Here is a 26,929-nt window from a genome sequence, read left to right as displayed (position 1 = left end):
CCTTTAACTCTGAAAGTGGTAGCACCTGACACCAAGCTGCATTCCTAGCTGGGAAGTGGAAGTTACTGACAGAGTCCTTGCCCTTTGCTCTCCTTCAGGATTTCGCCCCCGTTCTAGAAGGCGGGGGCTCGAAGGAAAGAATGTAGATGTCTTCCTACGGCGGGGACACAGAGCACGTGAGGTGAACTCTTGGCTCTCCGAAGGTCCCAGGCGGCACACGCACACGCGACTGGAGCACGCCGAGCAAACACTGCGCGCGTGGGGAAAAGCGGCCCGGGTCGGGGGCGGGGCACCGCCTTGGGACAGACCGCCTTGGGGCAGACTGCGCATGCGCCCGGCTCTGGAGCGACGCCTCCCCCACCCCGCCCCGCCTCTCCGCGCAAGTGGGCGGCGGCCGAGCTTTCCCGAACGCTTGTCCTGCCTCCTTCTTGGCGCGCCCCCAACGCGTCGCCGTGGCGACCCAGCGGCCCCTGCCGGCCTGTGGCGACGCCGCTTGCCTGGTAGCTTCTGCGGACCCGGCGGCGGCGGCGGCGACAGCGACAGTCGGGGCTCATGGAGGTTTCGGTTAACCACGTCGCCAAGATCGAGAAGCGGTCGTGCTTGGGCCGCTGCAAGCATTTCTTTTGGCTGGGCATCACCTTCGACACGGTGGGCGCGGCCATGCTGTTCACCGGGGTCTTTACCCGTATACTCTACTATGACATGTTGCTCTACCTGGGTGCCAGCATCGTCTTCCTCAGCCTCCTCTGGTGGACTTTCTGGTACAGCGGTAACATCGAACTGTCTTCTGAAGAGGCCTTCAACAGCCCCTACCGCCTGCCCTCCGCCTACACGCTGGAAGTCCTGAGCCAGACCATCAGCAACCGCTTCACTTTAACCATAGGCAGCGTTTCCAACACCTTTATGCGGATACGGCGGCGGCGGCGACAACGCCAGAGGTTCCTGAAAGGGCGGACATCTCTGGATATGACCGTCACGGGCCAGGTCGAAAGCCAGCTAGACCAAGACGAAGACCGGGCAGAAGGGGCTGCGGAGAAGGGCGAGGCTCAGGACTTTGGCAGCAAGGATCTCCCCAAACCTGAAGCTGTCAAAATTTTAAAGGAAGCTGGCTCCCAGGTGCCCGATGCTGGTGACCTGGGCCGTGAGGCTAGTCTCCCAAAGTTCGTTAAGGGACCATCGACCAATCTGGTGCAGCCATTTACGCCATCTCCTCTGGAGCAGGCTCCAACTCCAGTCATCCTGACTTCTAAGAGCCTGCCCGTAGTCTCCTTGGCCTCTATGAGCCAAACTGCCCCTATTCTGACTTCGAAGAGCCAGCCTGTAGTAGACTTGGTCTCTACGAGCCAGCCCCTTGCAGTGACTCTTGTCTCTGTGAGCCAGCTTGCAGCCCCTTTGGCCTCTACTAGCCAGCCTCCACGTCTCCTGACTTCTAAAAGCCAGCCTGTAGTTTCCTCTACAAGCCAGGCCCCTGCAGTCACTCTTGCTTCTACAAGACAGCCTGTTGTCCCCCTGACTTCTACTATTCAGCCTCAGGTGGTCTTTGCCTCTAAGAGCCTGCCTGTTGTCTCCTCGTCCTTTGCAAGTCAGCCTCTGACCATCCTTACCTCTCAGAGCCACCCCCTGATGCCTAGGACCTCTCAGAGCCAGCTCCCAGTGCCTGTGGCCTCTGAGGGCCACCCTCTGGTGCCTGTGGCCTCTGAGAGCCACCCCCTGGTGCCTGTGGCCTCTGAGAGCCACCCCCTGGTGCCTGTGACCTCTGAGAGCCATCCCCCGGTGCCTGTGACCTCTCAAGTCCAGCTCCCGGTGCCTGTGGCCTCTGAGGGCCAACCCCTGATACCTGTGGCCGCTAAGGGCCAGCCCCTGGTGCCTAGAACCTCTCAGAGCCACCCCCTGGTGCCTAGGACCTCGCAGAGCCACCCCCTGGAGCCTAGGATCTCTCAGAGCTACCCCCTGGTGCTTAGGACCTCTCAGAGCCAGCTTCCGGTGCCTGTGGCCTCTGAGGGCCACCCCCTGGTACCTGTGGCCTCTGAGGGCCACCCCCTGGTGCCTAGAGCCTCTCAGAGTTACCCCCTGATGCCTAGGACCTCTCAGAGCCATCCTCTGGTGCCTGTGGCCTCTCAAAGCCAGCTCCCAGTGCCTGTGGCCTCTGAGGGCCACTCCTTGGTGCCTGTGGCCTCTCAGCAGCAGCTTCAGAATCTTTTGGAGGTCTGTCAAACTGGACCACCACCTCTTCAGGCCTCCCAGGCCCAGAGTCTGGCCACCATCTCTCTGCTCCAGGTTCTGCCCACCGAGTCTTTGCAGACCCAGCCTGTGGACCTTCAGGTAGTCCAGGCTATTCTGGACCTTCAGGCCACGTATCACACCCAGCAGGCCTCCCAGAGCAGCTCTTTAGTCCAGGAAATTAGACCAAGCCAGCCTCCATCTGCCTGGGAGTTTCACACACAGCCAGTTGATCTTGAGACCCCGCCACCAGCGGACCAGGAGCTAAGTCAGAACCGTCCGGACGCTGCAGCCCTGCCTCCTCAGTCTCCAGCTCCAGCTGCTCAAGCCCAGCAGTCAGTGCCCTCCGGGAGGACCCCCACCCTGGCCCGAGGGAAGAAGAGTCACTCCATCTAGGACAGAAGCAGACCCCAGCCCTCTGAGTGGCCCTCAGGCCTCCGCCAAGTAAGTGATTTAGAAGGAATACCTTCAGTATTCCTTAATTGTTTCCAGGTCCGTGTCCTGGTGGTTTCCTCAACCGCCTCTGTTCAGACACACAAAGTTACTGGAGGTGAACTGGCCTGTTCCTTCAGCGATTCGATTATTTGAACTTAGGTAGGTTTTTGAATAGGACTTCCCTGGTGGCAGTAGGTTTTTGAAACCTAGTGCTCTGAGTGGATGAGTTGTTGTTAAGGCTTTATGGCTCTACCAGCCGAAAGGTGTTAATTACCTTCACTCAGGAGTTCTGAGGCTTCGGGGGGTGTGAAGGTGGGGAGATTCTACAATGTTTCTGAAACAAGATGAGTTTAGGTGGTACAAGACACAGCACAAATAGCAGTGAGCCTTCCGGTGGGAAAGGTCTTTTCAGTTCTTTTTCAATCTTTTTGATTATATGAATATATTTTATTAGTTTGGGGTTACTGATCTCTAACACCTCTGTAAGGCTTTGGTAGGCAACACCGGCACCTGGCTAGGACTTAATACCATTCATATTAACAAAGTTATTTTAGTGGATAACTTCTATCTATGCCCAGTATTATAACAGTTTCTTTGTTTATGGTAGTGATGGTTGCTTTTTGAAATCCATTTACTTAAGTAAAATTATTTTACATGTGTCAACATAAAGGTTAAAATTAATCATGGCCTGAAACTTGTAAAGATTCTGAGATTTGGAAAACATTTTGTTATTTGTATTAAATCATATATGCTTATGTACCATAGTACACATGTGGTTATGTGTACTGAATCACAAGACCCTTTATGCTGACCTATGAGATGAATGTTATGGTTAAGACAGCTGAGGAGGAGGTTCATTTAACTCCCAACTGACCCCCTGTCAGTTAGAACAATAGGAGAGATCATGTGAAGGTCAAAATTGGTGACCTTTAAAACACTGCTTCTCAATGGTTTAAGTGCAGTGTGTCAGTATACTGGTCTTTGTCTCTGACCCCATTTGATAAATTCCTTGGGGGGCAAGGAGGAAGAGCATGGAGCAGAGCAATACCTTGAGATGATGTTAATGCTCCTGTTCACATGCTACCAACATATTCAAGAAGGTGTTCATATTGACTGGTTTCATCTCTGACGTGAAATACAGCTATTAGGTGGAAGTCAAACCCTTAATTTCCTTACAGTTTTCTCCAATTCACCTTTAACAGAATGTGTAACAGTTTCTAAACACACACACACACACACACACACACACACACATATTCTATAGATAATCATAGGGGCAAAGCATTTTAGCTTGTTTGATTTTTGTACAATTTGGACTCGTGGATTCTAAAATGAAACACACTCAGTGATTTAGGTTTCTTTTTTTAAAGAGCAAAATAGTAACAAATTGTAATAATTCCATAAGTTAAGGATTTAGTGTTATTGAAAAAGATCATTTTCCCATTAATCGTATGATTGAAGTAATTCTCCATATAATTCTTGAAGGAGCATTTACTAAGTGCCAAGAATAATGGTGATCACAAATAAACACAAAGGTTGCAGACCTTGCCATCAGAAAGCTTAGAGACCATGTTCTCTAAAGAGAAGAACCACTTTAGACAAGGAAGAAGAAGGGGTAGCCTTGTGTCTACCCCTTATTTTTGACAGGAACTGCCATGCAGTGCCTTTCAAATAATTAATTCATTGGCCTGGCATTTGTTGAATTTCTGTCAAGTGCCAGGCATTCCATTAGGTGTTAGAGATTCAGAGATAAGGTGCCCCTGTTCTCCAAGCACTCACTGTTTATCAAGGGAGGCAGATCTAGAAATAATTACACAGTGAAGATCCCCTGGAGGAGGAAACAGCAACCTACTCAGTATTCTTGCCTGGAAAACCGCATGGACAGAGGAGCTGGTGGGCTACAGTCTATGGGGTCGCAAAGAGAAGAACATAACTGAGTGACTGAGCACACATACACACAGCAAGTGCTGTAACACAAGTCTACTCAGTCTTCCAGAATACAGGTGTGGGCTGGGTGAGGGATTTTTGATCTAAAGCCTGTGTGTAGCAACGAAGACCCAGAGGTATCCATTGGATTAAGAAGACGGAAAGAACATTGCATGCATGGGGAAAAATCAACAGAAAGGCTCAGAGGTTTAACAGTCCATGACCTGCTGGGGACACACTTGGGAAAGGATAATCTGAGGCTGTAGTCAAGAGTGCTTGGGGATTTTCGTTCCTGGTGGTCAGTTGTCGAGGTTAGTGGGCAGTAACTGAGCCAAGATGCTGCAGTATCTGCTGGCTCCTTGTCAGATTACCCAGAGGACCATGAGTACTGCTTCACACAGGCAGTTTGAGCATAAGGTTCCAGGGAAACAAAAGCTGTTTCAGGAAGGTAATGGCATTCCAGTGCATCTGAAAGGTGGGATAGCTGATGCTGTCCTGTATAGAGCCACCATGATTCTTAGAGTTGATGGAATGGCATATGCCATATATCAACTGACTATGACTTCATTTCCCAAGAGGCAGGATTGGCTTCAGTTTATCCTCCCAGCAGTCACTTGACTCAACTCCGTTCAGCTCACTGTGAACCAGTAATCTGATAAATAACTGAGTTTTGCGGGGATCAATATTTATTGACTTGTACTAACCGCCACCAGATTGCTGGAAGAAATATCAATAACCTCAGATATGCAGATGACACCACCCTTATGGCAGAAAGTGAAGAGGAACTAAAAAACCTCTTGATGAAAGTGAAAGTGGAGAGTGAAAAAGTTGGCTTAAAGCTCAACATTCAGAAAACGGAGATCATGGCATCCGGTCCCATCACTTCATGGGAAATAGATGGGGAAACAGTGGAAACAGTGTCAGACTTTATTTTTTTGGGCTCCAAAATCACTGCAGATGGTGACTGCAGCCATGAAATTAAAAGATGCTTACTCCTTGGAAGGAAAGTTACGACCAACCTAGATAGCATATTCAAAAGCAGAGACATTACTTTGCCAACAAAGGTTCGTCTAGTCAAGGCTATGGTTTTTCCTGTGGTCATGTATGGATGTGAGAGTTGGACTGTGAAGAAGGCTGAGCGCCGAAGAATTGATGCTTTTGAACTGTGGTGTTGGAGAATACTCTTGAGAGTCCCTTGGACTGCAAGGAGATCCAACTAGTCCATTCTAAAGGAGATCAGCCCTGGGTGTTCTTTGGAAGGAATGATGCTAAAGCTGAAACTCCAGTACTTCGGCCACCTCATGCGAAGAGTTGACTCTTTGGAAAAGACTCTGATGCTGGGAGGGATTGGGGGCAGAAGGAGAAGGGAACGACAGAGGGTGAGATGGCTGGATGGCATCACTGACTCGATGGACGTGAGTCTGGGTGAACTCCAGGAGTTGGTGATGAACAGGGAGGCCTGGCGTGCTGTGATTCATGGGGTCGCAGAGAGTCGGACACGACTGAGCGACTGAACTGAACTGAACTGCCACCAATAAAGCAGTCTTTACCATGAAAAAGAGTGCCTGGGACTCCAAAATTGAGGGGTGAGAAATCTTTGCAGGCCTTCTTTTTAAAAAATTGCTTATTTATTTTTGGTTGTTCTGGGTCTTTGTTGCCCTACATGGGCTTTCTCTTGTTGCAGCAAGCAGGAGCTACTCTTCATTGCAGCAAGCAGGAGCTACTCTTCATTGCAGCGCACAGGCTTCTCATTGCAGTGGCTTGTCTTGTTGCAGAGCGCAGGCTGTAGGCGCAAGGGCTTTGTTGCTCCGTGGCTTGTGGGATCTTCCCACACCAGGGATTGAACCGGTTTCTCCTGCATTGGCAGGTGGATTCTTATCCACCGTACCACCAGGAAGTCCCCTTGCTGGCTTTTTAAGAAGGGTAATTATGTTCGTAATTCTACCTGTGTGCTCTGTTATAAAGTAATGGCAGTAGGCCAATAATTAGCGAATAATTGCTGAATTCTCTCCCGGTTAGTTCTAAGCTGAAAATAACCCTCTTTGATGTTAGCAACAGTTTCTAACTAGAGTGTAGGCTCCATGGGTATTCATCAGGTGTTTATTTACTTGGGCATAACACTTTACTTTGGCTACAAAGATTGTTGCCAGGCCCTTTCTAGCTTCTTGGACAGTACTACCATAGAAATGAGTATCGTTTCCCCAAGGAAAGGAAAGCTTAGGCAACAAAAGCTTTTATATATATATATAATTTATTTACTTATTTCTGTATGTATTTATATTTTGGCTGTGCTGGGTCTTCGTTGCTGTGTGCAGGCTTTCTCTAGCTGCAACAAGTGGGGGTCACTCTCTAGTTGTGCACGGGTTTCTTATTGCAGTGGCTTCTCTTGTTGCAGAGCACAGGCTCTTTGGTGTGGGGGCTTCAGCAATTGTGGCTCATGGGCTTAGTTGCTCCATGTCATGTGGAATCTTCCTGGACTGGGGATCGAACCTATGTCCCTTGCATTGGCGGGTGGATTCTTATCCACTGTACCACCAGGGAAGTCCCAAGAAAAGCTTTTTATTAAAAGAGATAGCTTGTGCACAAAGGAAAAAGTGGCAACGAAAAAAACACACAACTACAAAACAAAACTCTCAGCTCCTGGAGTAGAAAGGGTGAGTTGCTTTTAGGACAAAAGGGAGGGTTTGTCTGATAGAGCACTGAAGACTTCCAGAAATTGTCAACTTTCTTTGATTATCAGCAGGTGGCTCTGTGATGGCTATCAGCAATAGGGAGTGCTTCTGTGAGGGGGAAGAAATGCATGAGAATTTTCTGTAGGAAAGCACAGGAACAGATAAGGTTACAATTTATAGTTGAGCTTCTTGTCTTGTGGCAACTAGGTATACTCCTTAGTGTAACAGAGATAAAGTTAATCTTTCGTTCCTTCCGGTCCCTGTTTTTTGTCTCTGGGCCCCAGACCCCTGGGGCCTTTGTTCTTAGCTCACAAGGCCTGTTTTTCTCAAGGCCCTTCCCGGTCCTTTTCCAAAATGGCTATGCTCTTGTCTTCCTGTCTCACGATACCATCAGGTAGCATGACACCGTTTTGATACATTTTTCTGTATTGACAGTAAGATGAGTGCTTATCTAACACGGAGCTGAGACTTCCCTGGTGGGCCAGTGGTTAAGGCTCCACGCTTACAATGCAGGGGGCCCAGGTTTGATCCCTGGTCAGGGAACTGAGGTCCTACATGCCATGCGGTGAAAAATAAATAAATAAAATAAAATGGAGGCTGGCAATATTTTTTTCTATAAAAGCCCGGATGATAAATATTTTAGGCTCGGTGAGTCAAAAGGGAAAATCTGGGCTATTACGTGGCTGCTTATATAACAAGAGAGTAACTGCTCCCGCGCACCCCCACCCCCATTCCTACTCACTGGGCGGTGGGTTGTACAGCTGCTTTGACTCCAGTTGCCTCAGCTGGAATCATCCACCTGACCAAGAGCAGCTGGCCTAAGGCAGAAGGAGACTGGCCTGGCCAGTCAGGTTCACAGGCAAAATGCTGTACTTCACTCTGCCCCAGTGACACCCAGGTCCCAGGGTGCCATTCTCTCCTCTTGGAGAAGCTGGCCCATCTCCTGGTCATCTGCTGGCTGGAGGAGATCTGGTCTGCCCAGTTCCTGACTCCCCGATTGCGATTCCACCATTGGATGCCTGCCATCTGCCGACAGTGGAGTTTAGAATGTTCAGGTGGTAATGTTCAGGCCCTGAGCAGACCGCTGGCCAGACAGGCAGGCCCTGGGAGCTCTGGGGAGAGCAGGAGTAGAAACTGAAGCCTGGGTTTGGTCTTGGAGGCTCGCAGCCACAGCCCACAGCAGTGCAGATGTGGAGAGTGGGAAGAGGTGCTGCTGGCAGCTGGTGAGTGGAGGCCAGAGGTGCTGCCAGATCCTAAACTGCTCAGTTCAGTTCAGTCGCTCACTCATGTCCGACTCTTTGCGACCCCATGAATCGCAGCACGCCAGGCCTCCCTGTCCATCACCAACTCCCGGAGTTCACCCAGACTCACGTCCATCGAGTCAGTGATGCCATCCAGCCATCTCATCCTCAGGCCAGCCCTTTCGCAGCACAGAACTATCCAACATCATCAGTATGAGGTTGAGAAACCCTGATCTAGAATAATAATAATAAAAATTATGCTATAATTCATAAAATGCTTAAAGAAAAATCTTGATTTGATCCTCAGATGACTCATTGCCTCTTTTCTTCTTCTTTAAAAAAAAAACACAACATTTATTTGGCTGCAGGGGATCTCTAGTTGTGGCATGTGAGATCTAGTTCCCTGACCAGGGATTGATTCTGGGCCCCCTACTTGAGAACATGGAGTCTTAGCCTCTCGACCCCCAGGGAAGTCCCAGATTCACTGCCTCTTTAATATAGTAGTAGTCACTTCTCCACTAGACCATGAGGATCTCATTCACCATTGTTTTATTCATCTTTGTGTTCCCATTTTGTATAATTCAGAATCAACATACACATACACGGGGCATTTGTTAATAATAGTAGCTAGCATCAGCATTTATTGGGTGTTCATCATACATTACCCCCTGTGCCAAGTAACTTACAGGCTTTATCTCATCTGTCACAACAGAGACAGGCACCACTCTTATCTCTACTTTAAGGAAAGGAGATTTGATTTTGGAAGGTTATGTAATTTTTTCAATGTCATATAAATGGAGAAGCTGGAATTGATATATAATTAATGTATAATTTGTTATAAGGTGTATACTATACACTTTTCCTGCAAGCAGTAGTTATTAATGAGCTTTTTTCTTAAGCCTGTTAGTCATAACGAGCTGTAATACCCCAGATCAGTCTGTGGCTTAGTTCTCCATTTAAAGCTCTACTTCCAGAGAGAATGAAAATCAACAACTCTTTAATTTTTTTGTTCCACTCTCATCTCAAAATTGCTTTTTTCTTTCCAGAACCCACCAGTATTTCTTCAGATTTCAACACCAAGTTTATAAAAGCACAAATACTTACCTTAACCTCATTTTGGAAACCTCCACCCGGAGTCCTGACCTATCTTAGACCAGCAAACGTAACCAGACTGCCTCTGCCAAGTATACATTTCAGGGTTGGGGAGAATATTCCAGCCTCAGATAATAAAGACATTATCAGAATTTTAAGCTATAATAAACTGTGCCAATGAACAGTTTGTTGAACAGCCAAATGAACTTTGTTTTAAAATAAGTTGATTTTTAAAATAGATTTCTCTTGTGGAAGCATTCCAGCATTCTAAGTGGAAAATAACATCACACACTTTGGGTAAAGATATAAGTACAAATCCCACAGAAATGGACATTGAAAAATGTGGCTTCTTTTTTAAGGATATCGTGTGGCCTCATCAAGCTATCGGAAAGATTAGTACAATCAATGTATTATAATTTGTATGTTCATTTTTTAAATAGCAGGAGTTTCTCTTTTTCCCAAGGATTTAAAACTGCTGATTTGATTGCATATATTAATGATAACTTCCAGATGTTCAAGCTGGTTTTAGAAAAGGCAGAGGAACCAGAGATCAAATTGCCAACATCCGCTGGATCATCAAAAAAGCAAGAGAGTTCCAGAAAAACATCTATTTCTGCCTTATTGACTATGCCAAAGCCTTTGACTGTGTGGATCACAATAAACTGTGGAAAATTCTGAAAGAGATGGGAATACCAGACCACCTAACCTGCCTCTTGAGAAACCTGTATGCAGGTCAGGAAGCAACAGTTAGAACTGGACATGGAACAACAGACTGGTTCCAAATAGGAAAAGGAGCATGTCAAGGCTGTATATTGTCACCCTGCTTATTTAACTTATATGCAGTGTACATCATGAGAAACGCTGGGCTGGAGGAAGCACAAGCTGGAACAAGATTGCTGGGAGAAATATCAATAACCTCAGATATGCAGATGACACCACCCTTATGGCAGAAAGTGAAGAAGAACTAAAGAGCCTCTTGATGAAAGTGAAAGAGGAGAGTGAAAAAGTTGGCTTAAAGCTCAACATTCAGAAAACTAATATCATGGCATCCAGTCCCATCACTTCATGGCAAATAGATGGGGAAACAGTGGAAACAGTGTCAGACTTTATTTTTGAGGGGCTCCAAAATCACTACAGATGGTGACTGTAGCCATGAAATTAAAAGACGCTTACTCCTTGGAAGGAAAGTTATGACCAACCTAGACAGCATATTAAAAGGCAGAGACATTACTTTGTCAACAAAGGTCCGTCTAGTCAAGGCTGTGGTTTTTCCAGTGGTCATGTATGGATGTGAGAGTTGGACTATAAAGAAAACTGAGCACTGAAAAATTGATGCTTTTGAACTGTGGTGTTGGAGAAGACTCTTGAGAGTCCCTTGGACTGCAAGGAGATCCAACCAGTCCATCCTAAAGGAGATCAGTCCTGGATTTTCATTGGAAGGACTGACATTGAAGCTGAAACTCCAATACTTTGGCCACCTGATGTGAAGAGCTGACTCATTTGAAAAGACCCTGATGCTGGGAAAGATTGAGGGCAGGAGGAGAAGGGGACGACAGAATGAGATGGCATCACTGACTCAATGGACATGGGTTTGGGTGAACTCCAGGAGTTGGTGATGGACAGGGAGGCCTGGCATGCTGTGGTTCATGGGGTCGCAAAGAGTCAGACACGACTGAGCGACTGAACTGAACTGATGAATGATAATCAAAATTAATGTGGGACTGTTCTCCTTTTATGTTCTGCCTTTGTATCATTGGATTATTTGTGCAAGAATGCTCTAATATAGGGATAGTTTCTTTTTTTAGATTTCCAATTACAAGCAAAAGTATGTGATATGGTATGTTTTATCAAATCTTCCAAAAATGTTAGTTGTTTTTATATTTCTTCCCATTTTCTGTCCCATGCTTCAGTATTTCTGTGTTCAGAATTTTAAAAAATTAACTCAAGCTGGAAGCCTATATGCATTGCAGATACTTGGAAAAAAGAATAATGGCAGGATATTAGGCTAAGTGAAATAAGCCAGTTACAACAAGACATATGCTGTGTGAGTCCACCTATATAAGATTTCTCATGTCAGAGAATCAAACTCACAGAGACAGAAGAGTGATGGTTTCCAGAGTCTGGGGATAGTTGGGAGGATGGGGAGTTATTTAATGGGTACAGAATTTCAGATGAAAAGGGTTATGGAGATTGATTGTACAACAGTGTGGATGTACTTAACACTACTGAACTGTACTTTTGAAAATGATTAAGATGGTAAATTTTATGTGTGCATGCTTGCATGCTAAGTAGCTTCAGTTGTATCCAACTCTTTGCAACCACATGGACTGTAGCCTACCAGGCTCCTCTTTCCATGGGATTCTCCAGGCAAGAATATTGGAGTGGGCTGCCATGGCCTCCTCCAGGGGATCTTCCTGACCCAGGGGTAGAATCCGTGTCTCTTATGTCTCCTGCATTAGCAGGCAGGTTCTTTACCACTAGCACCACCAAAAATTTCTGTGTATTTGACCACAATCCAAAAAGAATAATTGGATTAAACCAGCAATTTATAAACCATTTAATATTTATAGATTTATTTTTAACTAATAAATATACGCAACTGCTGAGCTTCTGTATATAAAATGTACCAGGTAAGCACAGTTGTTTTGTTGTTGCTGTTTTTAATTTTATTGATTGTTTGTTTATTTGGCTGCACCAGGTCTTAGTCGCAACATGTGGAATCTAGTTCCTTGACCAAGTATCGAACCCAGGCCCCCTGCATTGGGAGTGTGGAACCTTAGCCACTGGACCACCAGGGAAGTCTCAGCAGAGTTGTTTTAAGAATTGAAGAGCTATAGTTAGGAAGTCAGAGAAAAATCAGCTTTAATGTAGTGCAGAATAAGGGACCAAGTAAGTGCAAAGGACATTCTTGGAGGGCAGAGGGTGTGTACATATGCACGTTTCAGGAACCTGCAGAAGAGCCTTTTATCTTGCAGAGGCTAATCAATACTCGTATGATTGGATTTTATCTTGGGTAAATAGAGTTGGTTCTTAAGAATTGTGATTAGTGAACCTCAAGCGTCACCAATGCTGAGCAGCAGATAGTCACCTTGAAAGAAAAATAGAAACAACTTTATAATCATCTTAGTAAATATAGGTACTTTGGTATTTTACAAACACTAGGTCCCCAAGTGACTGACTACCTAGAGCAGAGCTGCACCCCCAGCCAGGACTCCGCACAGGCCTTGACATGAAGGAAAAATAAATACTAAAAACATAAATGTATAAATCAATCAATCAATATATAATAAAGTAAAAAACACTAGACTCTTCTGGTTTATCTTACCCTCAATTTAAAAGAAGTATTTTTATACTATTCAGCCATTAAGAATAAAATTTTGCCATTTGAACACCATGGATGGACTTGGAGGGCATTATGCTAAGTGAAATAAGTCAGATAGAGAAAAACAAATGCTGTATGATATCAGTTGTATGTAGAATCTAAAAAAAACACAACAAACTAGTGAGTATAACAAAAAAGAAACAGACTCACAGATACAGAGAACAAACTAGTGGTTACCAGTGGGGAGAGGCAAGACAAAGGGTAGCGGAGTAAGAGATACAAACTATTATGTATGAAGTAAGCCATGAGGCTATGTTGTACAGTGCAGGGAATATAGCCAATATTTTATAACAACTCTAGATGGAGTATAACCTTAATTAGGTACCACTATACTGTACACTTGTAACATATCATATCATATATCAACTACAATTTTTAAAAAGTGACATAGAAATAAAACATTTTATAGGATGAACACATTTTTAAAGTTTAAATCTTTGACTAGGTAATGTAATTCCATATTGCAAAATCCAAAAAGCATAAAATAGCACATATTAAAGCCTCCCTTCAACCTTCAGAACATTGTTACTGATAGACATCAAAAATGTTATTAGGGGCTTCCCAGGTGGACCAGTGGTTAAGAATCTGCCTGCCAGTGCAGGGGAGATGAGTTTGATCCCTGGTCCAGGAAGATCCCACATGCCACAGAGCAACTAAGCCTGTGCCACAACTCCTGAAGCCCTCACTCTCCAGGTTCAGAGCTCGGCAACAAGAGGAACCACTGCAGTGAGAAGCCTGAGCACTGCAACTAGAGAAAGCCAGTGCAGCATCCATGAACACAGTGCATCCAGAAATAAATACATAATTTAAAAAATGTTACCGATTTCTTATAAATCCTTTCATTCAAGCACAAATATATAATGATTCACTGTATATATATCATTTATATACGCAAAGTGCTTATACATTCTGATGTTTCTTTACAGGCTTTTTTAAACTTAATATGTATCTCAGAGATCTTTCCATTTTGGGTGTCAAAGAGCTTTCTTCTTCTTTTTTTTATGAACACAGTATTCCATTGAATAGATGTATCATAAATTCAGTTGTTTCCTATTCATGGACATTTTTGTGGTTTCCATTCTAATAAATATTTAAAAGCAATAATAAATTTGGACCTAATAAATATATATTGACCAATCAGCCACTAGTGATTGAGCGTTGACTTTAACAATTCCAAAGTTTGTTTAGTCCATTCCCTGCCCCAAACAAAAAAATGAAAATCGTAAGTGATCTGTCTGTACCTAGTTAGTGGCAGAGACTGCACTAAAATCTGACCGCCCTGAGTATGAGTCCTCCTCCTAGCAAATCAGTATAATTATTTCACTGTGTTGTAGTTTCCTTAAAAAATACATTATCTCAGAGATTTGAAGTTGAGCTCAGAAAGGACAATGAATCTTTTTACTTTATTACCAGAAATTTTAATTTTTTTAAGGATGGAGTACATGAACATGGTTAGCAAAGAAAAAGGGAAATAGTACTAAAAGCTATACAGCGAAAAGTAAATCTTCCTTCAGCTTTTGAACCCCACACCCCTGCTCCCCAGTCCTTAATGGCCCTTTCCCAGAAGCAATCATTGTTTTTAGTGTCTGGAACATCTATCCAGAGAGTCTGTGCAAAGCCCAGTATATATTTTTATACAAGTCTGTGCGTTTTTAAAAAGTGACTAGCAGGATACTATGCATCTTTTTCAATACCTTCCCTTTTTCTGTCCCCCTTCCCTTTTAAAGTTTCTCTAAAGTTGTTAACAAAGGTATGTATGATCAAAGCTATGGTTTTTCCAGTAGTCATGTACAGGTGTGAGAGTTGGACCATAAAGAAGTCTGAGCACTGAGGAACTGATGCTTTCAAATTGCAGTGCTAGAAAAGACTCTTGAGAGTCCCTTGGACTGCAAGGAGATCAAACCAGTTAATCCTAAAGGAAATCAACCCTGAATATTCATTGGAAGGACTGATGCTGACGCTCCAATACTTTGGCCACCTGAAGTGAAGAGCTGACTCATTGGAAAAGACTCTGATACTGGGGAAGATTGAGGGCAGGAGAAGAGGGTGGCAGAGGATGAAATGATTAGGTAGCATCATTGACTCAATGGACATAGATTTGAGCAAACTCTGGGATTATTTTTTGGTTCATGGGTCTGCCTTCTCCCCAAGATTGCCATCCTCCTCGATAAAGCTGTCTTTCCTTTTACCTGACACTTGTCTCTTGGTATCGGATTCTTGAGCGAGGAGCAGGTGAACCTGAGTTCAGTAACAGTATGGAGAAGATTTTCCAGTACCATTATCGTATTATACTATGGTGAAAGTGAAAGTCGCTCAGTCGTGTCCGACTCTTTGCGACCCCATGGACTGTCCATGGAATTCTCCAGGCCAGAATACTGGAGTGGGTAGCCTTTCCCTTCTCCAGGGAATCTTCCCAACCCAGGGATCGAACCCAGGTCTCCTGCATTGCAGGTGGATTCTATACCAGCTGAGCCACAAGGGATGCCCTATATCATGATGAACTGCTATTAAATAATACATTACTTCTGAAATTTAGCATTCACTCAGCTTAGATTTTTGTACTTTGTGTCTTGCATTGCAAAAAGCTAACATATTTGAATATTAAGAAGGGAAAGGAACACATGTTTGCATTACAAAAGGATTCCCAATCATTCATTTATTTCAAGATGCCAATTTTGACTGTTTTCTCAATGGAGTCTCTTCTCAACCACCACCACCTTCCTCCAAAGGACTATTACCTTAACCCTGGACTGTTAAACTCAAATCCTAACTCATATCCCCTATTCTACTCTTGCCATGGGGTCTTGCACACCTTTCTCCTTGGTTTAAATGCGCTATCCCCACATAGCCTGTTGACCCTTTCACCCTTAGTGATTTTTAAAATTTTGATTCAATAATCACTTTCTTAGGGAAACTTCCCAGAATGCCTCACAGATGTAAAGTATGCACTTTATAGAACCCAACAGCAAGTACCATGTTGTCTGCTTTAAAGGACTTAATAGATTTGTGCTTGTGTGCTAAGTCGCTTCAGCCATGTCTGACTCTTTGCGACCCCATGGACTGTAGCCCACCAGGCATCTCTGTCCATGGGATTTTCCAGGCAAAAAAACTGGAGTGGGTTGGAGATCTTCCCAGCCCAGGGATGGAGCCCACATCTTCCAAAGAATATTAAATGCAAAAATGGAAACTGTATGACTTTATAATATAATTTTGTATATTGTTTTACCTCTTTGTCCTCCAGTTGTTTCATACATGTTTTGTGTCTTCAACTGGACTAAAAGTTCACCTCATTGTTGTTCAGTTGCTCAGTCATGTTTGACTCTTTGCAACCCCATGGACTGCAGCACACCAGGCTTCCCTGTCCTTCACTATCTCCCTGAGTTTGCTCAGACAGATGTCCATTGAGTTGGTGATGCCATCCAACCATCTCATCCTCTGTCAGCCCCTTCTCCTCCTGCATTCAATCTTTCCCAGCATCGGGATCTTTTCCAATGAGTCAGTTCTCTGCATCAGGTAGTCAAAGTACTGGATCTTCAGCTTCAGCATCAGTCCTTCCAATATTCAGGGATGATTTCCTTTAGGATTGACTGGTTTGATTGCCTTCTCCAACACCACAGTTCAAAAGCATCAATTCTTTGGTTCTCAGCTTTCTTTATGGTTCAACTCTCACATCCATACCTGATTACTAGAAATACCATAGCTTTCACTATATGGACCTTTGTTGGCAAAGTGATGTTTCTGCTTTTTTTCCCCCTCCAAATTCCTGGTTAAATAAGGACTTGTTTATTTTGAGGGAAGAAAAAGGCCCCAAACATCAGGCTGTTCACAAAAATAACCCACAGTATCAACTTTAAAAAACAAACCTTAAGACTATTACACTAGTTATTTTTCTAGAGGATGCATTTAACATGCCAACTCTCATTCACAAAAGTACATTGTTACATTTGTGTTGAACAGCCCCACATAGCACTCTTATGTGGGGTGTAACACACATACCTCTAACTCAAAGCTGCTCTCAGGTTCTGCTCAACTAATGAGATTGCCTTTGTAGTTAGCGAAGAAGCTACTGTATGAATGGAAAGAACTGTACTCCCTCTATAGCAAGAGATTATTTTGGAGACAGTTGATGCTGCTACTGCTGCTGCTGCTAAGTCGCTTCAGCCGTGTCTGACTCTGTGCGATCCCATAGACAGCAGCCCACCAGGTTTCCCCATCCCTGGGATTCTCCAGGCAAGAACACTGGAGTGGGTTGCCATTTCCTTCTCCAATGCATGAAAGTGAAGAGTGAAAGTGAAGTCGCTCAGTCGTGTCCGACTCTTAGTGATCCCATGGACTGCAGCCTACCAGGCTCCTCCGTCCATGGGGTTTTCCAGGCAAGAGTACTGGAGTGGGGTGCCATTGCCTTCTCTGGAGACAGTTGATACATCCTTTTTATTGTTAAGTCATAAAGACGTATCAAAATTAAAGCAAAAATTACAGGGTAAAGACTAAACGTAACTACTAGGAGGGTCAAAGGAAGTGAAAATGGGCAACATGAATTAATGAACATGGGAAGGACAAGGGTGGGGAGAACAGTGAGCATGTGCTGAAGATACTAGGGGAGAGGATCTGGTGAAAATTTTGATCTTAGACAAGCATCTAGGTAAAGAAATAATGGGACAAGATTTCTAAACCCCACTATGTGCTGAAGAGTCATCCTCGCCACTGGCGCTGTCTCCATTATCCTCTCTGTTTCAGCATCCTTGATCAACTCCAGCTGGTCATCCCCCCGATCTTCACTATCGTCATCATCCAGTAGGTCCCCCTCCTCAGCAGAGTCATCTGCACCCCCGGCTCAGACTCCATCTTCATTAGTCTCATCTTGCTCAGGGAGCTGCCGCTCTGCTCCTCTTCTGACTTACCCTTCTTTATCTCCACTCCTTGTGTGCTCCGTTCCTTTTCAATTATTTCCCAGGCTTTCCAGTAAAGAACCCACTTTTTGTTTTATCTGAGTTAACTCCTTCTTAATGGTCTGAAGGTCATCTCCTTTCAACTTTCCAGACTTAGAGGGAGATCCCCACTGTCTGCTCTTAGAATTGAAGCCATGTTTGCCCTTTTATGAGGTGTTTCCTGATATCTGCTGGCGTTCTGAGGGCACTACAGCCCGAGCAATAGGAGGAGGAGGAGGAACACGTGCTAGGTAACTGTGCGTCCTGTCGTAATAATCCTGTTGAAAGTCACAGTCCAAGTCAAAAGATGGGCTGAGTGGAGGGGACGGAGAAGGGTGTTCTGGTACTGACCCGTAATCTGCGCTGCAGATCATTTCACACCTGCTTTTCCTCTGTTCACTTTTGGCTCTGCAGCCAGATTAATATCTAAAACCTGGCCAGCAATCATCCTGCCATCCTCTCCTGCCACAGCAGCCCGGGCGTTTCTCTCATTAACACACTGAATGAAGGCAAAGCCCCTATAAACAGAGCAACCCATGATTCTGCTGTATTTTGAAAAGATTGCCTCCAGGTCGGATTTCTTGACCACAAGGGTACTGAGATTCACAATGAATACACGAGACTTCATGGAGCAAGGATCCATCTTGTTGATAACATCACTGGCCATTGTCTTTGATGATACGGTGCCTCACAAAGCTGAAAAACGTAGCTGAAGATCAAGAAAAATGTCACAGGAGGGGGAAGGGAGAAGAGATTCGATTCTGAATCTCCTACCCCCGCGTTCTACGTGGAGAAGCCGATTCCTGCTGGAGGTTGGCAACGCAGTTGCAATCACTCAGTCTTTGCCTCTTCACAAAACGTGTCTCTGCTTTTTAATACGCTGTCTAGGTTTCTCAGAGCTTTACTTCCAAGGAGCAAGTGTCTTTTAATTTTGTGGCTACAGTCACCGTCTTCAGTGATTTTGGAGTCCAAGAAAATGACATCTGTCACTGTTTCCACATTTCACCCATCTATTTGCCGTGAAGTCATGGGACCAGATGCCAAGATAGTTTTTTGAATGTTGAGTTTTAAGCCAGCTTTTTCACTCTCCTCTTTTGCCTTCATCAAGAGGCTCTTTAGTTCCTCTTTGCTTTCTGTCGTTAGTGTGGTGTCATCTGCATATCTGAGGTTGTTGATATTTCTACTGCAATCTTGATTCTAGCTTATGTTTACCCAGTCTGGCATTTTGCATGATGTACTCTGCATAGAAGTTAAATAAGCAAGGTGACAATATACAGCCTTGACGTACTCCTTTCCCAATTTGGAACTAGTCAGTTGTTCCAAGTCTGGTTCTAACTGTTACTTCTTGACCTGCATACAGGTTTCTCAGGATGCAGGTAAGGTGGTCTGGTATTCCCATCTGTTTCAAAATTTTCCACAGTTTGTTGGGATCCACACAGTCAAAGGTTTTAGCATAGTAAATGAAGCAGAAGTAGTTTTTTTTTTTTTTTTTTTAATTCCCCTGCTTTTTCTGTAATCCACCGGATGTCAGCAATTTGATCTCTGGCTCCTCCGCCTTTTCTAAATCCAGCTTGAACATCTGGAATTTTTCGGTTCACGTATTGTTGAAGCCTAGATTGAAGGATTCTGAGTGTTACCTTTCTAGCATGTGAAATGAGCACAGTTGTGTTCATTAAGATCATGATTTATACCAGTGGTTCTTAATTTTGGCATTATTGTCTCCCTGGGGCATTTGGCAGTGTCTAGAGATCTTTGCCGGAGAAGGCAATGGCACCCCACTCCAGTACTCTTGCCTGGAAAATCCCATGGACGGAGGAGCCTGGTGGGCTGCAGTCCATGGGGTCACTAAGAGTTGGACACGATTGAGCGACTTCACTTTCACTTTTCACTTTCATGCATTGGAGAAGGAAAAGGCAACCCACTCTGGTGTTCTTGCCTGGAGAATCCCAGGGATGGGGGAGCCTGGTGGGCTGCCATCTATGGGGTCGCACAGAGTCGGACACGACTAAAGCGACTTAGCAGCAGCAGCAGAGATCTTTGCTTGTCACAGTGGCACAGAGGGGAATGCTGCTGTCACCTAGTGGGTGAAGGCCAGAGATACTGCTAAACATCCTGCAATGCGCAGGACAGTCTCCTCTCATAAAGTATTATCTGGTCTAACATGTCACCAGTGCCAAGGTTGAGAAACTGCTTTATATTTCTCTGGGACAAGGAAAGCTCTAAATTAATGGTCTTTGGATATACTTATATTATTTAATCATATATTAAATACATTAATTTTATTGTATATAATTTTATATTACATACACATAGTATATGAATATTTATGATTGCATACATATTATGTGGCTATGACATATTAGTAAATATATATACATTATTAATATTCATTAACTACATGAAAGATATACAGTTGACATCTTGTGTTAATGAATGTTTTTATAAAGATAAGTGACTCAAAATAACTGTTGACTCTTTGGAAAGGGGAAAGGAACAAATCAGATATTTATTATTGGCTTTGCTATTTAGAAATTATTCATTTGGAACGTCCCTGCCATTCAGTGATTTGAAAAACATTTCTGGAGCATTGATAGTGACCCTTTCATCTACAGCAAAAATTTATTGGAAGCCATTTGGTACCATATGACCTCATCTCTCTAGACTGGGTTAGAGGAGGGCTTATTGTTGTTATTTAGTCACTAAGTCATGTCCTACTCTTTGCGACCCTATGGACTGTAGCTTGCCAGACTCCTCTGTGCGTGAGATTTCCCTGGCAAGAATACAGGAGTGAGTTGCCATTTCCTTCTCCAGGGGATCTTTCCAACCCAGGGATCATATCCATATCTCCTGCTTTGGCAGGTGGATTCTTTACCACTGAGCCACCAGAGAAGTTCCTGACTCAAATTTGGCCAGTGAGAAATTCTTTTTTGGTGCTTTAAGATATCCTGTAACCTTAGAACAAATTCTTCTTTTCTGCTTAAACTAGCTAAAGATAGCTTCTGTTACAAAGCCACGATTGTGGCTTTGCCCAAAGAACTACTCTGGGGATGAGTGTAAAATTCATCTCTAGAGGAAGACTGCTCTTTTGAAAAACAGTTTAATGGGTCATCTGGGTACACGAAAGTAAAATTTCACTCTAGAGTGAAGAAGCTCAGAGCAATTATGAACAATGATAATACCCAGTGATACGAAAGGATGACTACATTGTAGGCGAGGTTGTATCTTTGCAAGCACATGTTCCTATTTGTTTGCTTTCTGTTGTTGTCACAGTTGGAGAAGGAGGGGTCTTTATTAGTACTGGTACTTTTTTTTTTTTTTTTTAAGAGTTGGAGACAAAAGCCATGAGAGTCTGAGGAAGGCAAGGCTGGATAAAGGAGGCTTTTTTCCTGTCACGCTGAGATGGCCCATGAAACAGAGTGAACAAAGGATCCACAGTGAAGGAGCATGACCCAAGAACTCCCACAGATTATGCCACTTAGTTTTAGGATTTTTCCTGTATTGTGCTCAGGTGTTATTGAAAAAAAATTTAACATAGAAGCCTTGTCTTAACTGTGCTTTATGAAAATAAGGAAGAAGCTGTGTTCAAGCTTATGGACGAAGTATTGCAGGGAGTCGCACAACTACTTAGGAAAGTTCTTTGACTGTGTCTTGTATACCTCCAAGAGCAACTCTGCTGCTGCTGCTGCTAAGTTGCTTCAGTTGTGTCTGACTCTGTGCGACCCCATAGACGGCAGCCCACTAGGTTCTTCTGTCCCTGGGATTCTCCAAGCAAGAACACTGGAGTGGGTTGCCATTTCCCTCTCCAATGCATGCAAGTGAAAAGTGAAAGTGAAGTCGCTCAGTCGTACCCATGGGGTCATAAAGAGCTGGACACAGCTTAGCAACTAAACAGCAACAACCGTGATTTATCAATCCATTTTCCTGTCTCCAATATTTAGAAGTCTTACACAGCCTCCTAAATATTTGAAGTAATTTTATCATTGAAAGACAAGAGAAAATAAATAGTATGCTTGTTGTCTGGGAATATATATGGTAATTGCATTTAAGAACTCAGGATAGTGGTTACCTTGAGAGGAAGCAGGCAGAGGGTGGGGGTCTGGAAGGAGCACATAGAAAGCATCAATATTACAGGCTGTTTCATAAGTTGGTTGTACATTCACAGGTCTTTACTATGTTTAATAACTTACATTAACATATATTCTTTAATACATATCAGACTTTTTACAAGTGAAGGAATAAAGTAACTGTCAAATTCCTTGACAGTACAGTTAAACTTATACTGGCTGAGAGTGCAAAGAATTGTGATTTTTTTTTTTCTTTCTAGCTCTGCTTTGTGGGTATAGGGGAAGAGATTCCCACTTAAACAGCTATCTTGAACATCTTTGTGAGCTACCACACAATTTCCTCGGTTCCTGGGACATGGATGATTTCTGCCCAGCATTCTGCAGGAACTCGGAAGCAGAGAGGCAAGAAATGGTGTGCCCATATGGAGGCAGCAGAAGGACAGTAACTGATTTTACACTGTGGCCAAAACAGAACAATGCTTTATATTTTAAAAGTTGCTGTACCTAGTTTATGCCCTTTTGATATAGTTCTATACAGTTTCCAAAGGTTGCAACAATTCTCCCTTCATCCCCTTTTCCCTCTGCCTCCTTCCTGCCCACCCTGCCTTGGCACCTGTTGTTCCCTATGTTTGCAAGACCCTTTCCTGCTTTGCTGGTTTGGCTGACTTGGTACATCTTTAAAAATTGTAAGTTTAAGGGTTAATGCCTTTTGAAAACTGTCTTCTCTCACTCTTTGATTTCTAATCCCGGAATTATCACAGCTCTAAGATTTTTGGATAAGATGTGTCATCAACCCCGTTTCCAGGAGGGTAAGATTAGCTTGGGTGTTTGTGAGAAGAGCCCAGTAGGTAGGAAGAAGCAGGTTTCTGGGTCAGGCCGACTTGTTCAAATCCTGACCCTCCCCATCTTTCTGTGGGTTTAGATTAATCACAGGGCTTCCAGTTCTTCATTTCTATTATTGATTTTTATTGGAGTATAGTTGCTTTACAATTTTGTGTTATTTTCTATTGTACAGCAAAGGGAATCAGCAATATGTATACATATACCCACTCTTTTGCAGATTTCTTTCCCATTTAGGTCACCACAGAACACTGAGTAGCATTCTCTATGCTATACAGAGGGTTCTCATTAGTTATCTGTTTTATGAGTGCCTGCATGCTAAATCTCCAGTGTTCTTGCCTGGAGAATCCCAGGGATGGTGGAGCCTGGTGGGCTGCCATCTATGGGGTCGCACAGAGTTGGACATGACTGACGCGACTTAGCAGAAGCAGCAGCAGCATGCTAAATTGCTTCAGTCAGTCAGTTCAGTCGATCAGTCGTGTCCCACTCTTCGCAACCCCATGAATCGCAGCACACCAGGCCTCCCTGTCCATCACCAACTCCCGGAGTTCACCCAAACTCATTGTGTCCAATTCTCTGCGACCCTATGTACCTTAGCCCTCTAGGCTTGGGTTCTTCAGTTTGACTGAGGGAGGCTGAAAGAGATGGGAATACCAGACCACCTGACCTGCCTCTTGAGAAACCTGTATGCAGGTCAGGAAGCAACAGTTAGAACTGGACATGGAACAACAGACTGGTTCCAAATAGGAAAAGGAGCACATCAAGGCTGTATATTGTCACCCTGCTTATATAACTTATATGCAGTGTACATCATGAGAAACACTGGGCTGGAGGAAGCACAAGCTGGAATCAAGATTGCTGGGAGAAATATCAATAACCTCAGATATGCAGATGACACCACCCTTATGGCAGAAAGTGAAGAGGAACTCAAAAGCCTCTTGATGAAAGTGAAAGAGGAGAGTGAAAAAGTTGGCTTAAAGCTCAACATTCAGAAAATGAAGATCATGGCATCTGGTCCCATCACTTCATGGGAAATAGATGGGGAAACAGTGGAAATATGTCAGACTTTATTTTTCTGGGCCCCAAAATCACTGCAGATGGTGACTGCAGCCATGAAATTAAAAGACGCTTACTCCTTGGAAGGAAAGTTATGACCAATCTAGACAGCATATTCAAAAGCAGAGACATTACTTTGCCAACAAAGGTCCGTCTAGTCAAGGCTATGGTTTTTCCAGTGGTCATGTATGGATGTGAGAGTTGGACTGTGAAGAAAGCTGAGCTCTGAAGAATTCATAGTTTTGAACTGTGGTGTTGGAGAAGACTCTTGAGAGTCCCTTGGACTGCAAGGAGATCCAACCAGTCCATTCTGAAGGAGATCAGCCCTGGGTGTTCTTTGGAAGGAATGATGCTGAAGCTGAAACTCCAGTACTTTGGCCACGTCATGCGAAGAGTTGACTCATTGGAAAAGACTCTGATGCTGGGAGGGATTGGGGGCAGTAGGAGAAGGGGACGACAGAGGATGAGATGGCTGGATGGCATCACCAACTCAATGGCCCTGGATTTGGGTGAACTCCGGAAGTTGGTGATGGACAGAGAGGCCTGGCGTGCTGCAATTCATGGGGTCGCAAAGAGTCGGACAGGACTGAGCGACTGAACCGAACTGGAACTGGACTGACTCCTAGAACTTAAAAGTCGACAGACCAAGCCACTGATTGGCCCCTCCGGGTGTCCCCGCCCCTTCTCTGGGAAACTCAGGGCTGGACAGACACCTCCCAGGCAACTCTCCAGTCTCATTACAGTTGTTGTTCAGTCGCTCATTCATGTCCGACTCCTTGTGATCCCATGGACTGCAGCACGCCAGACTTCCCTGTCTTTCACCATCTACCGGAGCTTGCTCAAAATATGTCCATTGAGTCAGTGATACCATCCAACCATCTCATCCTCTGTCGTCCCCTTCTCCTCCTGCCCTCATTCTTTCCCAGCATCAGGGTCTTTTTCTAATGAGTCCGCTCTTCACATTAGGTGGCCAAAGTATTGGAGTTTCAGCTTCAGCATCGGTACTTTCAATGAATATTCAGGACTGATTTCCTTTAGGGTTTACTGGTTTGAGCTCCTTGCTGTCCAAGGGACTCCCAAGAGTCTTCTGCAACACCACAGTTCGCCTTCTTTATAGTCCAACTCTCACATCCCTACATGACTACTGGAAAAACCATAGCTTTGACGAGACGGACCTTTGTTGGTCCAACTCTGAGTCAAAGTTGGCTCAGTACAGTGCACTGGCTAAGTCGCTTCAGCCGTGCATTCTTCGCGACCCCACGGACTATAGCCCCCCAGGCTCCTCTGTCCATGGGATTCTCCAAGCAAGAACACTGGCGTGGGTAGCCATGCCCTCCTCCGCCCGACCTTCCCGACTCAGGGATCGGACCCAAATCTCCTGCATTGGCAGGCGGATTCTTTACCGCTGAGCCACCAGCGGAGCCCACAGCCGCCGTCAGCACTTCGCTTGGCGGGGAAAGTCCTCCAAGAGGAAGAAGGGGCCTGATTCACGGCCGGGATTACGCCTTAGCGGCGCTCTAGCTTGGACCGGGGTAACTCCGCTCTCCCCGCGTGGGGCTCCTGATTGGCTGAAGCCCGTTGCTCTCACGCGTGTCTTCCGGAACGGAGGCGGGCCTAGAAGGAGAAAGACTTCCGGCATAAGCCGCAGTCGTCGCGTTTGTCCGGCCGGATGGCGGCTCCTCTGCTTCACACGCGGTTTCCCGGAGATGCGGCCGCTTCGGGCTCTGCGGTCAAGACGCTGGGCTCGCCGAGGACCGGGTAAGAATCCAGGACGCTTCCTTCTGTGCGTCCGGGAGCAGAGCACTGGACCGGGATTAGGAGAGCGGAGCTGAAGGGTCTGGGCCAGAGATCATGGAATGGGTGGGAGCCGAGAGAAGAGGGTCACTTTAGGTCGTCAGGAGTGAGCCAGTGACCCTTGGATGGGTAATAAAGGTGGGAGAGGGGCTGGGAAAAGGAACCTTCTCGGTTCCAGAGTCCCCTTTTCTCCCCACTGGGCTCCCTCATATTTTTCCAGGCCTGGGTACTACTACCTTATACTCTTTTACTCTTCTTCCCTCCTTCTTCGACTGGATTCAAAAAGAGATACTTGGGCTATTTGGATTATTAACCAAATGATGCCACTGATGGCAGATTGTGTCTTTGAGTTTTTGTTTGCTTGAAGGTTATTTGACGCACATTTGCTTAACAGTGTTTTATATCTAGCTCAACTTTTAAAACCCGTAACTCCCATAAAACACTTTGGGGTTTAACTTTGAGAGTCTTTCAGTTCAATTCAGTCGCATAGTCGTGTCCGACTCTTTGCGACCCCATGAACCACAGCACAGGCCTCCCTGTCCATCACCAGCTCCCGGAGTTCACCCAAACCCATGTCCATTGAGTTGGTGATGCCATCCAGCCATCTCATCCTCTGTCGTCCCCTTCTCCTCCTGCCCTCAATCTTTCCCAGCATCAGGGTCTTTTCCGATGAGTCAGCTCTTTGCATCAGGTGGCCAAAGTATTGGAGTTTCAGCTTCAACATCAGTCTTTCCAATGAACACCCAGGACTAATTTCCTTTAGGATGGTCTGGCTGGATCTCCTTGCAGTCCAAGGGACTCTCAAGAGTCTTCTCCAACACCACAGTTCAAAAACATCAATTCTTTGGCGCTCAGCTTTCTTTATAGTCCAACTCTCACATCCATACATGACTACTGAAGAAACCACAGCCTTGACTAGATGGACCTTTGTTGGCAAAGTAATGTCTCTGCTTTTGAATATGCTGTCTAGGTTGGTCATAACTTTCCTTCCATGAGAGTCTTTAGCAAGATGCTATGTTTTTTTCACTGACCTGTTTAAAAGAAACAAACTTTGTGGAACTCTTGGCATAATATCATATATATGTTTTTTAAAGTACCTACTTTGGATGTTAGAGTTGGTGACAGTATATCAAAAGAGACAAGGTCCATGCTCTCAACCGAGTTTAAAGTCTGAGGAGGGAAAGACAGTAAGTCAGCGATAATTTCAGATAGTGGTAACTACTGTGAAGAAATAAAATAGGGTGATGGTAGGGAAGAGGGAGAGGATAGGTACTTAATA

General features: G+C 44.8%; 2 protein-coding genes and 2 pseudogenes across 2 annotated transcripts in view; 3 read left to right on the top strand and 1 right to left on the bottom strand.

Moving 5' to 3' along the window:
* Window positions 1–380: 380 nt before the first annotated feature.
* On the top strand, window positions 381–10,159 carry LOC113883720 (MAGE-like protein 2). The gene is made up of 2 exons (XM_027527664.1): window positions 381–2,664; window positions 9,541–10,159. Exon 1 carries the CDS (start codon window positions 553–555, stop codon window positions 2,614–2,616), a length of 2,064 nt encoding a protein of 687 aa, XP_027383465.1. The 5' UTR covers window positions 381–552; the 3' UTR covers window positions 2,617–2,664; window positions 9,541–10,159.
* LOC113883721 lies at window positions 4,552–5,348 on the top strand (annotated as a pseudogene).
* A 7,215-nt stretch (window positions 10,160–17,374) lies between the features above and the next one.
* Window positions 17,375–18,809, bottom strand: LOC113883506 (annotated as a pseudogene).
* Window positions 18,810–25,474: 6,665 nt separating this feature from the next.
* The window catches only part of RRN3 (RRN3 homolog, RNA polymerase I transcription factor), a 28,100-nt gene continuing 26,645 nt past the window's right edge, over window positions 25,475–26,929 (top strand). Inside the window, exon 1 of the mRNA XM_027526638.1 lies at window positions 25,475–25,614. Coding sequence (XP_027382439.1) covers window positions 25,526–25,614 — 89 coding nt within the window. The 5' untranslated portion in view covers window positions 25,475–25,525. The remainder of the gene's footprint in view (window positions 25,615–26,929) is intronic.

This window comes from Bos indicus x Bos taurus, chromosome 25 (assembly GCF_003369695.1).
Source record: "Bos indicus x Bos taurus breed Angus x Brahman F1 hybrid chromosome 25, Bos_hybrid_MaternalHap_v2.0, whole genome shotgun sequence".
NCBI lineage: Eukaryota > Metazoa > Chordata > Mammalia > Artiodactyla > Bovidae > Bos > Bos indicus x Bos taurus.
This window is presented reverse-complemented; position numbering and strand designations above follow the sequence as displayed.

What these genes read in the sequence shown, in the direction of transcription:
- LOC113883720 (XM_027527664.1), top strand. Translation starts at nt 553, where the DNA reads ATGGAGGTTTCGGTTAACCACGTCGCCAAGATCGAGAAGCGGTCGTGC.